The sequence below is a fragment of the Peromyscus californicus genome, unplaced genomic scaffold (assembly GCF_007827085.1).
Source record: "Peromyscus californicus insignis strain IS unplaced genomic scaffold, ASM782708v3 Scaffold_5__1_contigs__length_169319896, whole genome shotgun sequence".
Taxonomy (NCBI): domain Eukaryota; kingdom Metazoa; phylum Chordata; class Mammalia; order Rodentia; family Cricetidae; genus Peromyscus; species Peromyscus californicus.
This window is the reverse complement of record NW_026294573.1, coordinates 35,255,392-35,269,887: the sequence shown is the minus strand read 5'-3', so window position 1 is coordinate 35,269,887 and position 14,496 is coordinate 35,255,392. Positions and strand designations below refer to the sequence as shown.

Genomic DNA, 14,496 nt, shown 5'->3' with positions numbered 1-14,496 from the left:
CTGACCCTGGGCACCTTGCCCTATTGATGAGCTAACTCTAGCCTTGCCTCTGACCATTCTCTACTGCAGCCTTGACCCTTAGCCTTCTTTCTCACTCAAACCTGACCCTGAGAACCCTGATAAGGCCTAAGGACCATGTCTGAGTTTGTGCTGGCCAAGACGACAAAACACAAAACACAAAACAAAAAACCTGGTTTTCCCTCTCAACTTTTCCTAGAGTTGGCGACTGGCAGGAAATCACTTCCATTTGACCCATTCCCACCTCCCATTGGTTCCTGAAGCAGTCCTCATGGGCTGAGGCAAAGCTACCCAATCTGCACCTTTCAGAAGCACCAAGAACTGGGAAGACAGGTGCTGGACCAGTGTAGACCATGGGGGACTTGTAAGGATTCTGTATAGGCGCAGCTCAGGGTCTTGTCTGGCACCTTATTACGTCATCAACGGGCGACTGCGTCCCAGCCTTGAAAGCCTTAAAAGACGGACGTGCACCTCACGTTCTCTCTCTGCGCCTCTTCCTGTTTCCTCTCCGCCAGGCCTGGCTTCTCCGTCCTATCCCCTCTTCTTCCTAATAACGCCCATTCTAACTCTGGTAGCCATGGCTCCTGACTCTTCCGCTGAACAACCAGCACCGTTTATCCTTTCAGAACTCCCATCTCTGCCAGTACCTACCCATCCCCTCTAGGGCCTATGTGTGTTCTTTCCTCTCTGTTTTCCATGTGTCTACTGGGTTTAGGTGTCCACTGTGTAAAGACACCTTGAAGACTACATCAGAGAGAGAACACAGGGCACTGGGGAGTGCCTAACACAGAGCCTGCACCCAGTGACTATTAGAAGTTATAATCAACCAGGCCTGAGCCACTGAGGCAGACAGGTACTGAACCATAGCCTACGGTCCCTTCCCCATTCTAGGCTGGAAAGAAGTCCTTCCTACGGGAACAAAACCATCAAGTCTTCTCCAGAACTCAGCAGTTCCTCTCCTCTCCCCAAGCTTGGTTCTAGGCATACCCAATGAGGGCTCAGGGGATGTTTGCTCCGGGCCTTGCAGTGAGGAAGAGCGGCACAACTCTGCACTTCCCTCTCACGTGCCCAGCATGGGGTTAGTGTGTGGGGACATTTGTTGAGGACAGGCTCCCAAGCCAGGAAGACTCAGTCTCAGAAGGGAGAAAAGTAAAGGGCACCAGCTTTCCCCACTGACTCTGGAGACCCAAGGGGGACAGCTAGGGGTACACATGAGATGAAGCCGGAGGAGTCACAGCAGGCAGAGGAACCCCATTAAAGCTGCAACTTCCGGGGACATCCTAGAAGGGTGTCTGGTCTGGGGCACAGGAGAACTCTCAGCATGGCCCCTGACTTCCCAGGCTTGCCCAGGAACTGGCTATACACTCCCTGCTCACAGCCCTATAAATTCTGGATGTAAACACCAGGTCTCCTTGGCTCTAACTACGATCCCACAGTGCCCTGACTCTCAGCTCTGATTCTTGAAAGGGATTATATTAGACACGGGCAAGAGAACAGAAAGAGGGTGGAAGTGAGGCTGTGCAGGTGCACAGGTTCCTTTGGTCTGCTACCACTTGGAAGATAAGGGCAGGACCTGAGGCCTAGGGCACCCTCCCCACCCCTTCCAGCAGCTGGGAATGCTCCAGACTGACTAGAGCACCAAGCTTGTTCTTCCTAGCTCTTACTCCTACCTGCTTAAACAAATCGGGTGCAGGGTGAGGGGTGGCTAGGTCCTGCCAGAGCCAGAGCCCAGGAGCTATCTAGTCTTTATCACCTACCTGCCAGGAGGTACGGACCAAGAATGAAAGCAGTACAAATGCTTGCAGCCCTGTGTCCCAGGAATCTACTCTGAATTCTTGACACAGGGAAGGTCTTTGGGACCTACGCCAAATTAAGGACAATTAATTTTCCTCCCTCAATTATCACGCCCTCAAATGGCTCGTCCTTGGCTCAGATCATCCCTCAGGCACCACCGCCAAAGCCTAAAACCAGCGAGTGTAAAGAGCTGTCTACTGAACAGCAGGACCCAAAAGCCAGTCCCTGGTGCCAACTAGGCTCCCAGGCAGTAATGGGAAGGCTGCTTTTCCCTGCCCCCACCCCCGGGGGGCGGGGGAGTGAGTCCCACAGGAGACTCCAGCCCCTCAAGGCTGACCTGATGCTGTTTCTTCCTCCTCTCCCAACTTGGAGCCTTAAGCACGTTCACACCAGTTAAGGACAACAGATATTTCCCAGATGCCTGTGGAGCGACTGGCCCCATAAGGGTTAGCATGACTGGCACACTTGCCACCTTGACCCCCCCCAGTACCACCAGAGCTGTGTCTAGAGTAGTCTGAACCACTCAGGTTAATGACCAGGGCAAATTTCTCAAGAGGATGTCACACTGTCACTTCCAACCCATCAACAACTGAGAAAACTGAGGCCTGTGGGCACGCGGGATAAAAGGTTCCAAACATGAAGCATTCACTCTTTTGCAGGTACCCTCTAAAAGCTTTACAAAATGACAATCTTTACCAAAACCCTACGAGGCATATGAGCAAATGGGGACTTGGCAGAAATCTAGAAACCCGCCCAAGGTCACTCAGTTAAACTGAAGGTGGGGCTTAGAGGAAAGCATGTGGTAAGACCTGGGTGCTTTAGCCAGCAAGCATGAAAAGGTGGGCAGGGCAGGGGAAGGGAGGGGCATCCCTGGGGGAACCCCGCCCTTCCCCCTTTCTACACCCTCAACTGGCTTCTGGCTCTGGGCTCCACTGCAGACCCCCATGCACACATGCCCCTGCGTTTTCAGGTGCTGCAAACCCAAGTCCACTGTTCCTCACATGTGGACACCCCTGGCATGCACCCATGTTCCACAGGCGGGGTGCACAGGTCATGCTATAGCCCCAACAAACGCGTCCTGCTAGCACAGGGGCTGCTAGCGCGGGAGGGCCCCTCCCCCATCCAGGCCACCCAGTAACCATGGCGACGGCGGAGAGGCGGGTGCCACGGTGGAAGGGCTGCGCGCGCTTGTGTCCGAGCGGGCACGCGCGCCTGCGCCTCCGTGTCCAAGTCCTACTGGGCGCCGCCCTTCACGCCCCCGCCTGGGCGGAGCAGCCGCGCCCCCACCCTAGACCCTGCTGGGGGGGGTGCTCCCCCTTAAGCATTCCAGCTCCACCGACGCAGCGCACCCAGCTCCCGCCTGCCAGGGTCCAGCACAGTGCGCGAGGCTGTAAGTTGCCTCTGCATATACAGTCCGCAGTGACAGCCAGACTCTACTGCGCCTAGGGTCCCCACAGCAGAAAGAAACCCACTGAGGCTTTGGGGGACTTTGGAGAGGCACCAACCGGGTAGCCTAAGCCTGGCCAGCCTCCACACATAAGTAGCAAGCAGGATCAATGGAAAGTCTGCCCCACCCGCACAAATCTGTGCCCCTAGAGTGAGCGTTCAAGTGTTCCTGAATGGCTCCTGCACCCAACTGTGCTCCGCTTTAGATACTGTACTTGGGAGACCTAACCCCTTCCCTGGAGAGGTCCTGGTAGTCTCAGAGACGAGAGGGCATGTGGGAGGGCGTGTCTGAGGATGGGGGGGGGGGAGCATGGTTTAGATCCCTCAGCAGTAGAACTAATCTGTGTGACTCCACCTCTCATTTGCTATCTTGGTGACTTCCTGGAGGAAGGGGGATCAAGAATGTACATGGGAGGCAGAGAGCTTTCCTTGCACGTTGCCTGAGTAGAGACTACAAGGAGGATGGAGGAACAATAAATAAGCAAGGTGAGTCTGGGGGTATGTATTGGAGTTCTGAGAGATGACGACAAGGTAGGGGTGGGTGGGGAAGTTTAGACCGACAGGCTGCAAGGACTGCGGGAAGGAGGCTGCTGAAGGCCCCCTAGAGAGCACACACAGGTCTCTTTGTCCAGCTCAGCCTGGGATGCCTGGGGCGGAGTCTGGGCCAGAGGCAGGGGGGGCTGCACCAGGGAAGCTAACAGATGCTTTAGAGGGGAGGGGGGTGACGGTAGGGCAAGCCCCAGCACCGTCTGTCAGTGAGACCTCTTCACCCATGTTTACCCAGCTTCATGGCATCTCTGAATACAGGCACATATGCGCATGCACATACCCAGGCTCCCTGGGGTGGTACCGTCTGTGCGGCTGACCCCTCCTCTGTGCATGAGCATATCACCCTGTCCCTGAACACACAGACACCTCAGAAACATGCACAGCCAGGGACCTAGAGAACTACATGGAGAAAGAGACAGGTGCAAAAATAGAAACCTCCATGTGCATGTGGAGGGGCATCTGCAGTGACAAGCACCTGTGGAAACACTCCTGCAAGCAGATCCAGAGGCGGTATGCGCAGAGATTGTGAAGACATGCAAAGTCAGGAGATGCACATATGCTAAGATACATGCACCTGGAGACACAGGCAAAGACCAAAACCAGGCAGGAACCTCTGTGGGTGGCCAGGCCCCACCCTGCCTTTTGGACACTCCAAGGAAGCCCAAGGACACCTCAGTCCTGTCCCCAAAGCAGCTCCATCCTCAGGAAAGACAGGGTCAAGACAGCAAGCCCTCCCAAACCTATAAGCTCTCATTCTCAGAGCCGAGCCTCACTGCACCCCACCCCCAGGCTCCCAGGCAGTAAGGGGGGCCTGAGGGGCCTCAGGGCCCATCTCCCTTCGCAGCTTTCAGTCTCGACTTTCAGCTGTTTTTCCAAGAGAAAACTCCCACCTCTTCTAGCACTCAGATTTCATCAAACTTGGCATCTTAAAAGCCTGTTTTGTTTTTGAGTCTGAGCTGTTTGGGGCCTGTCGGCAGCCAGGGCCTCCCCCTCTCAGTAACCCCCCCCTCCCCTGGGCTTCCCTGGCACTCCACATTGTCCTACTGAACCTGGCAGGTGAGGCCTCCTCCCCACCGTGCATACACAGTAAACCCAGTGGCCATTGCCTGGTCCCCACATGTTAGTTCCTGGCTCTGGCTGTGCTGGACTCTCTCCCTCCTGGGGTTCTTCTACCCGGGTTCTGCTCCATGAATATTCTTTTTAACCATTTACCTCTCTAGGTTCAGGCCTTGCTCCCTGTCACTCCAGACCACGGACAGCCTCCCACTCGCTCTTCAGCCCCCTGCGGCCCTGCTGCCTCCCCCGCCTCTTCCCATGGCATGCTTGCCAAGGTCAGTGACAACTCCAGAGCTAAATCCAAAGGCCGGTGCCCAATGCTCATCTTGCTTGGCTTCACCACCTTCCACTGCCTCCCTTGCTCCTGGCTTCCCTCTTATCTCCCAAGAAGCTCCTCCCAACAGCCAAAGTCAGCTCCCGGGATTCTTCTGCCTTGGCTTCTCGGGCTTTCACGATCCCATCTCCAGCGGCCCTCAAGGGTACCAGGCAAGCCCATACTACGCCTTCTGGACATCCTTCCTTGAATGCCTGCACATACCTGACTTGACAGTTTTCAAATTAGACTTATCCACTCACCCTCTCAGACCTGGGCCTCCTCCTCTATTTCAATTTTAGAAAATTGGTACCACCCAGTCCTGGACCCAGTCCTGGACCTGGAACCAGGAACCCAGAGCCACCTGGGCCCTCAGAGCGAGGCAGCTGGGCAGGATGCTACCTAGCATGCTCTTCATCTCTCTCCCTTCCGCGACTCACAACAAGGGTCAGGGCAATGCTAGCTCTTGCCTAGACTGACCATGTCTTCCCCCCACTGCTGTGACACACTTCCACCCACTCCGCACCAACAAGGACTTCTCTGAGACACGAATCTGGTCATGCCACCCCCCTTAAACCCTTCCTTCCCCGGGGCAACCAGGATGAGGATACCTTACCGAGGATGGAGAATATATATCCAGGGGCATCTACAACCTCCAACTTTCAGTTATTTCTAGAGTCGTGAGTTCAACCCATGGTCACAAGCCAGGGGAAAAGGGAAGTAAGTACAAAAAGTCCCACAGGCCTGAGGGACACCTGTGACCAGAGGGATTGAGAGCTAGGTTAGGCACAGGGGAAGTGTTAGTGCTCACCACTAACAGAAGAGGCTAACCCCATGGCATAGGAGGATCCATTCAAAAAGAAGTTCACTGGGGTCCTTGAAGACTAGACGAACTGGAAAAGACTAGAAGATTCCAGGGACCAAGAAACGCAGGGGCTGACCTTCCAGCTGCCACTACTGCCCCCCACTCCAGCAGTGCCTCCCCATCTCAAAATGGGGCCCAAACCTCCATAATCTAGCTACGGTACTCACATCTGCATGGTTCTGAAATCTACTGTGGTCACTCGAAATGGAGGTTAGGTCCCAAAGGCTGCTGGGCCAGAGGCACGTTAGAGCCACTGCGGCCAGGGAAGAACAGAGGCTGCCTGGGGTACGAGATTCGGGGCTTTCTACAGTAGCTCTTTACCCAAATCTTTCCACCATGAAGGAGTAGAAAGGCTTAGGGCAGGAAAGGGGGTAGAGCAGGGAAAGATGACTCCTAGGAAAACATTCTCATCCTGCCCAGCCCAGGCAGGACATCTAGGGACAGGACCATAGTTTGCTCATCATACTGTGTGTGTGTTAGGTGTGTGTGTGTGTGTGTGTGTGTGTGTGTGTGTGTGTGTGTGTGTGTGTGTATCTCAAGAAGCTATTCACCACACTATAGCCTCAGAGCCTACCAGGTGAGAGCAGGTGCATAACCCAAGATCCACTGTTACCTGAAATACCCTTGACCCTGGCCACTGCCTCACAGCCTGCCCTCCAGGTGGGCAATATCAGACATCCTAGCTGGATCCCTGGGCCAAGGGGCATAAGGGTCACAGTCCTGCCCACTTTGCAGACACAGGGGCCAGATGGAAGCAGGCGGAAGGACAAGAGGACTGGGGTGGGGGAGGTCCTAAATCCTCCTCCTGGCTCGGTTAGAGAAGAACCGATGAGGTCCACTGTGGCAGATGCCCGTAATACTGTAGCATCACCACGCTGCCCGGCAGCCATCGCTGTCCAGCTGTCCGGCTGCCCAACAGACCCAAGCAGAGATTTCATGGAGTCCCAGAGACGACAAATCTGAATACAACCCCCCTGACTTCCCGCCGGCACCAGACTGACCCTACACATCCAGCTCAGGCTGCTGACTCTCTCACGGTTCACAAAGCTAAGGTATGATACCACCTGCTGTAAACCTTGTGTCACACACACACACACACGCACACGCACACGCACACGCACCACGGCCACCGCTACCACCACCTGCCATATGCATCCCACAATCCAGAGACTGCCTGCTGTGCACACGTGCATGTGTTACACATCCTGCTGCACACATAGCCCATAAAGTACACTCCACCTGCTGACACATGCCCCTCCCCCACTGCCTGAGGCACACCGGTGCACAGATCCTGCTACACAACTCCTTTTGTATGAAGTGTACTCCTGGTGTAGACAACACTTCACACAGGCTCACACCACACCACTGTGGGCACACCATCTGCTATATCCATGAACAGACAAACACTTAAGCCCCTGAGCCTGGCCCCCAGACAAGTCAGAAACAGCCTATTCAGCTCACAGGCTCTTCCCCCATCTTCCTTCGGGCATTCTGGGTCCCTTTCAGAACCTTCCCAGTTACTAAGGCTCCACCCACACCTCTGGCTGTCCAGCCTCCCCCTAGCGTGTTCCCCAACCATGGTTCGGCCTGGTCTGGACTCCGCAACCCCTGGGGACTCTATGACCTCCAAACTGAGTTCATCACCCTCACTATCCCCCCCACTTCTGAAGGGAAAGCCCAGAATCAAGGCCTGGCTCCCCTCCCTCAGCCCTCCCCTCCCTCGTGAGGGAAAATGTCAGATTCCCTGTCTCAGTGGCGGCAGCGGGCGGGTTGGAGGGGGAATGATTCAGCCACCGCCTCAAGAGTGCGGAGCGAGAAGAGCTTTTCCTGCCATTACCCGGCGAGGGAGAGGCTGGCGCGCTAATGGCTTCAATTACCACTCAGACAGGAACGCTGGGCGGCAGGCCCTGATACTCGTCACAGCCCAGGACAGGCCCGGCCCACCCCCTGCCAGCTGGTGCTGGACACCCCACCTTGTACCCTGACTGGGACGTCGGCACACAGGCTGGCCATCCCAGGACAGCGGGCTAAGGGCTCACACAGCCACACCAGGAGTAACAGTCTCGCTCCAACAGCAGCGGTCATGAGGGACCTGGCACGGTAGTGTCCCCAGAGGCTGCAGTGGGAGTGGCCCGAGCTGGGCTGGGGCGGAATGAGGCAAGGGCAGAGGGCCCCCAAGGAAGTGTAATGCTGGGGTTCCCTTTTTAAGATACACTGATCCTGTACTTGGACCAGGCTCCCCAGGCATTCTCCAGCCACTCTGAAAGCTCTCTCTCGATGAGCAGGCAGGCTTACACCCTCGTGTGTTTGGAGGAGTACATGCTGTGTGAGACATGGGTAAGGGGTTCAAGCACTATTTCCCAGCCCCCAAGCCAAGTTCACCTCCTCACTGCTAAGCCTCTGTGGTGGCCTCACAATGGCACTGGCTCGCCTCTGGGGTCACCCCAGCACTCCAAAGAAAAAGCCATCTTTTGCCTATTTTCTACAAGTACCCCAGCTTTCCTGGCCCCCCTAGGAAGGAGGAATGGGGAGGAAATGGGGCCCAGTTGGTATAGGATGCCTCTCTGAGGTCCCATCCCCTGACATTCCTTCCTGCCAAGCCTTAAGCTGGTCAAGGTTACAAAGACCAATAGGTCAGCATTTTGTCTTGCTGGTGCAGTGTTTCAGGAGCAGGAGGGGCCCGTGAGGCCCACAATTCCAACCACTCCATTGTAGCAGGGACCTGTCCCACACTTCATCAGACACCTTCTCGTCCCCAGAGGCATAAACATACACTCTCAAGCCAGGCCTGGGGATAAAAGTATGTGTCTAGGACCGGGTTCCATCCCCAACACCACATAAAAATGAATAAGCCCTAATCCATGAGAAGAAACTCTTGACCAGAAAGGCCGTTCCTAATGGCAACCCTCTGCAAATGTGAGTTCTCTTCCCCAGGCCTGGAGAGACCCTTTAAAGCAGGAAGGTGCCAGGGCAATGGGGACATCTGGGAAGAGTTAGCTTTCCATTCTCACAAGGAGACTGCTCCCCAACCTGAGAGCCCCAGAAGATGCCCATCAGGACAGGGGCCGCAGTTCCTGTCTCTTAGACTCCACTCAAATGCTAGGCAGGGCACGGACAGATGCCAACAGGTGGAAGTTGGGGCAGAAACACTTTTTCCTTTTGGTTCATAAAAGTGGAGAAATGGAGGGTCAGAAATGACCAGAAGGAACCTCAGAGCCAATGATTTCATCCCAGTGCAGGCTGGCTGGGCTCCTGCTCCCCAAATGGGACGGATAGTGGGGCTAACACAACCCAGATGATGCCACATGGCAGCCGCTCAGGTGTCCAAGCTTCAGAATGTACAACTTCCAACTCCACTCACACCAAAATCCTGGGATGCACTTTACATTGTAGTTAGAGCTCCACACGAGCTTGGACAGTGGGTACTGTATCCTGGTTTCAAGATAGAATAAATGAGGTGGAGGCACAGTTCCCAGTCCAGGGTCCCTGTCTTAACCATTGTCAGCTATGGCCCCTCTACAGGGGAGGGTCTGACACAGCTCTGTTAGAACCCATTGACTCTCACAAGACACACAGACGGAAGAATTACTGAATGGAGGCATGTGTGAACACATAAAGCCAAAGCGTAGAAATGGCCAATGTGAAAAGATGTTCAACTGCTCTTGTAATCAAAGAAATGCAAATTAAATGGAGATGCCATTTTTTGCCTATTAACTTGGCAAAGATTTTTTTTAATGGTAATTTCCACTGCTGGTGAAGATGTGCAGGGAAGAGGCCCTCCCTCTTATGCTCTTCCTGTAAGAATATAAACGGATACAATCCTCTAGAAATATTGAGAGCTTAAAAATGCATGTGCCCTCTGACTTAGCAATTCTACTCCATGAACCTAGAACACGGGAATGATCAGTAAAGTGACATTATCTTCAAGGACACGTATGACACCTTACTTATAAAGGCTAGAAGCTGAGCACAGACGCGCCCAACAGAAAGGGAACAGCTAAATAAAATTAGGGTGCTTCCATGGGACAGCTTACCCACAGCCATTAAAAATAATGATGCAGAAGAATATTTAATGGCAAGGAAAATGTTCACAATACATGTTTTTTAAGCAACAGCTGGGGGATGGCTCCGTAAAGGACCCGCTGAGCGAGCATGAAGGCTTGAGTTCACTTTCCTAGCACCCCTGTAAGGAGCTAGGCAGGGCTGCTCAGTGCCTGGAACCCCAGTGCTAGGAAGGGCAGGTAGAGCAAGGTGGATTCCTAGAGCTCCCCAGCCAGTTGGGCTAGCCCAATAGGTGAGCTTCGGGTTCAGTGAGGGAGCGTGTCTAAAAAGCCCCGAGTTTGCCCCTCTAGCACGGGAAAAATCAAAACAAAAGCCCCAAAGTCACGGAGCAGTGTGTGATCACTATTCTGTTTATATATATTAATACAAATGTATGTACACACATATACAAACCTTACACACAGGAAATGGGCCACCAAGAAACAACCAACAGCAGTAGAGGTAGGACAGTAAGAGAGCGTTCTTTCTCCCTATGCGCGAGCCTATACTTCTCAATTTTTTAACCGTGAACAGATATCGGTATTGCATTTCAAAAAGAAAGCAACAATCAATGCAGTATTTTGAAAACGCGCATTCAGATTCATGTTTCCACTGTGGTTAAGGTTTAATCATGTCACTTCCCACCCTATTTGTGGCTTTCTATGTCCTTAAGAAAGGGTTCGTTTCTCAGCCCGATCCTCCAGACTCACTGAATTACTCCCCCCTCCTCTTCGTGTTCTCCAGCTCTCCATCGGCCACTTGAAAAGCCTCAAATTGACCACTCAGAGTTCTGGAAGCTCTGTTTCCCCTCACACCCTGGGCCTTGGCAAAGGCCTGGAGGCCAAGTGTCCCCATTCCTTACAGAATTTACTGGACACTGAACGAGGGTAGCACGTATCAAGTGACATCCTGGGCTTCATGGCAGTTCAAGGAAAGTTTGTGAGTGAATGAATGAATGAGCCGCCAAATCAGAAATGACATTAAAATTCACGCACAGATCCCAGCTCCTTGATCTGGGCACCAGGAATACACTGACACCAACTGCCAGGCTTCACTGTCACGGTCACATAACCCCAGGGCTGCACAACTGCAGCATCATACCTCCAGTCTGACCCAGACCCAACAGAGCAATGACCCAGGTCAGCAGGAAGTCACAGAGCCAGCAACCACAGCTGGCCTCAGGACAGGCTAGTGATCCAGTTTAGCACTGGCTCTCACTCACCCCAGGACGTCCGTCCCAGTGGGCTCCCGTACCTCAGTCCCCCCCACCCCCGACACGACACACCCCTCTCCGCACACACCTTCAAGCACTGAGAGCTTGGCACTTGTGTTGATCTCGCCCAGACTGTTGGTGGCTGTGCATTCATAGATGGCTTCGTCTCGCTGCACTCGTAACGGCTGGATCCGCAGCACTGACCCTGCTCCATCGTCAAACTCAATTACCTGTCACAGGACAGATGGGGTCATACCTGTTAGGGGGGGTGGGGATCTACTAGAGCCAGTTTTCCTCACATCCCCACAAAGGCCCTTGAGGGAGACTTAGGGGACCAAGAGAACGGCCCCACCCACAGAGAGCAGGCCAACCCTAAGGCCTGCCTGCCCAGTCCTCCCGGCCCGCGGAGGAGGACGAACCTCAAAGCGCTGGGAGCTGACTTTCTTCCCCTTCTTCATCCATGTGATCCGAGGCTTGGGTTCCCCTGTGGCCTGGCACACGAAAGAGGCCACCCCTCCCGACAGCCCAGTCTGGTCCTCGGGGACCTTAACAAAGACAGGTTTGCCTGGAAGAGACAGAGACACTCAGTCGCCGTGGCATGGTCACATCAGGCATGATCCAGCACTCAGGTAGCAGTCCTTGGGGGTGAGGGGCAAGAAAGATTTAGGGAAACAGTGATAATGCCTAACTTTTATACAGCGCTTGTAAGTGCCAGGCCCTGCTCAAAGAGCTGAAGCCTTAACTCTTTGAAGCTGAGGAGGTGGGTGCTATAATTACTGTTTACAGAGAAAAATCAAGGTGTAGGGAGGTCAAGGTGTTTGTCCAACGTGACATGGCTGACAAAGAGCAGAGTCTGAAGTCGGGGGATCCTGTCTCCATGTGTCTCCTGCCTCTGATCACTCCAAGCTCCAGGAAAAACAGAAAGCAAAAATGTACTGGAGAACTTTCCGGGAAGATTCCCAGACTCCCCCTAGATACTTCTCACCTACCCTAAGCCTTAGGCAGACCCTAGGACTCCCCCTCTCCCCTCACCCTACATTCCAACAGCCCAAAGGCTTGAACATTCCAGCCCCTGAGAGGCTCTGGATGGCTTCCCAGAGGGATGCTTCCCTGTAACTCTGCCCCTCCCACCCTGCCCCCACTGGCTTGGCAACGGCCTTCCCAGAGCATGGGCAGCTCCTGAGTTCCTCCTCCCGAGGAGGAAAGGGGCTCAGACAAGGGCCTGCCATACCCTGTTTACATGCCAGGACTGACCCACAGCCTCTTATCCCTTCAAGTCCCACCACCCAGGGTCAAAAGCCCCAAGAAACCGGGCTCATTGAGACGTAGAAATGCCTCGTTAATCCTGACAGTGGATCCATTTCCTATTAATCAAGCCAATGAACAGTTCCAGGAAAGCTCGTGCCTTGGGAACTGATCCTTCAGACCACCTGCTAGGTGCCCACGAGCTCAGGCCCAGTGTGGGCCCTGGCAGAAAAGCACCCACTGGGCGCCAGGTACTTTTATTCACTTCCTCTTTCACAGTCAGGGCCTCTACTTCATAGGCTTGAGGGGTGAAGTCATGTGTCCAAAGTCACACAGCTGTGAGTAGTGGCCAAGACACATAAAGAGTTCACACGAGACTGGGGGGGGGGGGGGGGCTTGTCATAGGGGTGGCAGAGACTATCACTATTAGCTGCACTTGTCTGACAGGACCTTCCCTCTCCAGGGTCCAGTGAGGTCACCTCTCAACCCCCACCCTACAGCAGCTCCCAGCTCCCCATTTGCACAGCCGCCAGCCTGGATCGCCATTTTCCCTCCATGGGACAACTGGCTGGCTGAACAAGCTGATGTCCCTGCCTGTGTCACCCCCCACCCCACCTCCTCTTTTCTCTATTCGGAAGCCAGAGAACAGCCTCCTCCTGATGAAATCTCTCAAAGGCCTCCCACTGCTCCTTACAAAGAAAAAAAAAAAGTAAACTCCTACCTCTGTAGACAAAGCCCTGCCAGGTCTGACCCAATCACTCTCCTGGCGCTCAAGCCCAGAATAGGCAATGCTCCCTGCAGCCTCAGGGCCTTTGCGTAAGCTGCACCTTCTGCTAAGAACCTCTTAGACTACCCTTTACCCACTAAACCTCTAAGTCACCTTTAAACATCATCTCCTCAGAAAACCACCCCATGCCCCTACCCACCCGCCCCATTAGCTTAGGCACTGGTTTTAAGCTCTCTGCCTCCTACAGTGTGCTCAGTTTCAGCACGAATGTGAGGCTACAACTTTCCACCTTTTTGGTGTTTAATAGCGGCTTCCCAAACAGACCATAACCCTGGGCAGGGCAGATTCCACGCCTGTCCTGTTTCCTGCCCTGTCCCTCTGTCTGACCCAGTTCCTGACACCCAGGGGTGCAAAACAGAGGAAGAAATGGACAGAAGAAAGAATGTGAGAGGTGGGTAGAGACTAGGGCCCCTCACAGACACCTTCCCTCCAGGCAAAAGAGAAACCCAGGGAATAAGTGCCCCTCCAGGTCCTGCCTCAACGTGTCTACAACGAAACCAGCCACCAGCCACGGGAACCAGAAGAACCAGAAAGACTAGGAGTGGGCTGGGGCGGGGTGGGGAGGGGCCTCTGAGCCAAACAAAGAGCAGAGAGGCTGGGCAGGAGAGCCAGGTAGATCACGAGCAGCCAGGAGGAACAGGCCTGGGAGCTGTGTGGAGGCTGGACTGTGCCCAAGGCCTGGGGCCATCAGGGAGGTGGGACTACTCACTCCTCTCCCTTGGAGGCTGGACAAGCGCCAGGGTGCTGCCCAGGATCAGACAGGCGGTCCTGCTCCAGTCCCAGGCTACCCAGGACTGGGGCCCCTCTAGGGCCAGGTCTTGCCTTGCTTCCTATCAAGAGGACCCACACAGAGCCCCAGAGTTACCCTCATTCCAGAGCCCTAGGTAGTCCTGGGTCTTCCTGTTCCTCAGGGGACCTTTGGGGAGCACAGTCAAACCCTGTCTCTACACTGTCTCCCCAAATGTGCTCCTACTAGCCTCTCTAGATTCACCTTTTTCCACAAGTATCTTGGATTCCCTGGCCTGAGGTCAGGCACTACACTGAGAATTTAGTTTGGGCCCTGGTGCACTTACCCACCATCTGGGCCTGCCTCTGAGTGCACCCTGTACCCCTCATCAGCCCCTCTTCCAGACAGTGGAAGCCTGGCCCTCATCACACTGTCAGCTGGG

At 54.3% G+C, this 14,496-nt stretch overlaps 1 protein-coding gene across 1 annotated transcript in view; it reads right to left on the bottom strand.

Moving 5' to 3' along the window:
* Ptprf (protein tyrosine phosphatase receptor type F) overlaps nt 1-14,496 on the bottom strand; it is an 84,656-nt gene that overhangs the window by 51,656 nt on the left and 18,504 nt on the right. Inside the window, 2 exon segments of the mRNA XM_052718774.1 lie at nt 11,384-11,525; nt 11,715-11,860. Coding sequence (XP_052574734.1) covers nt 11,384-11,525; nt 11,715-11,860 — 288 coding nt within the window.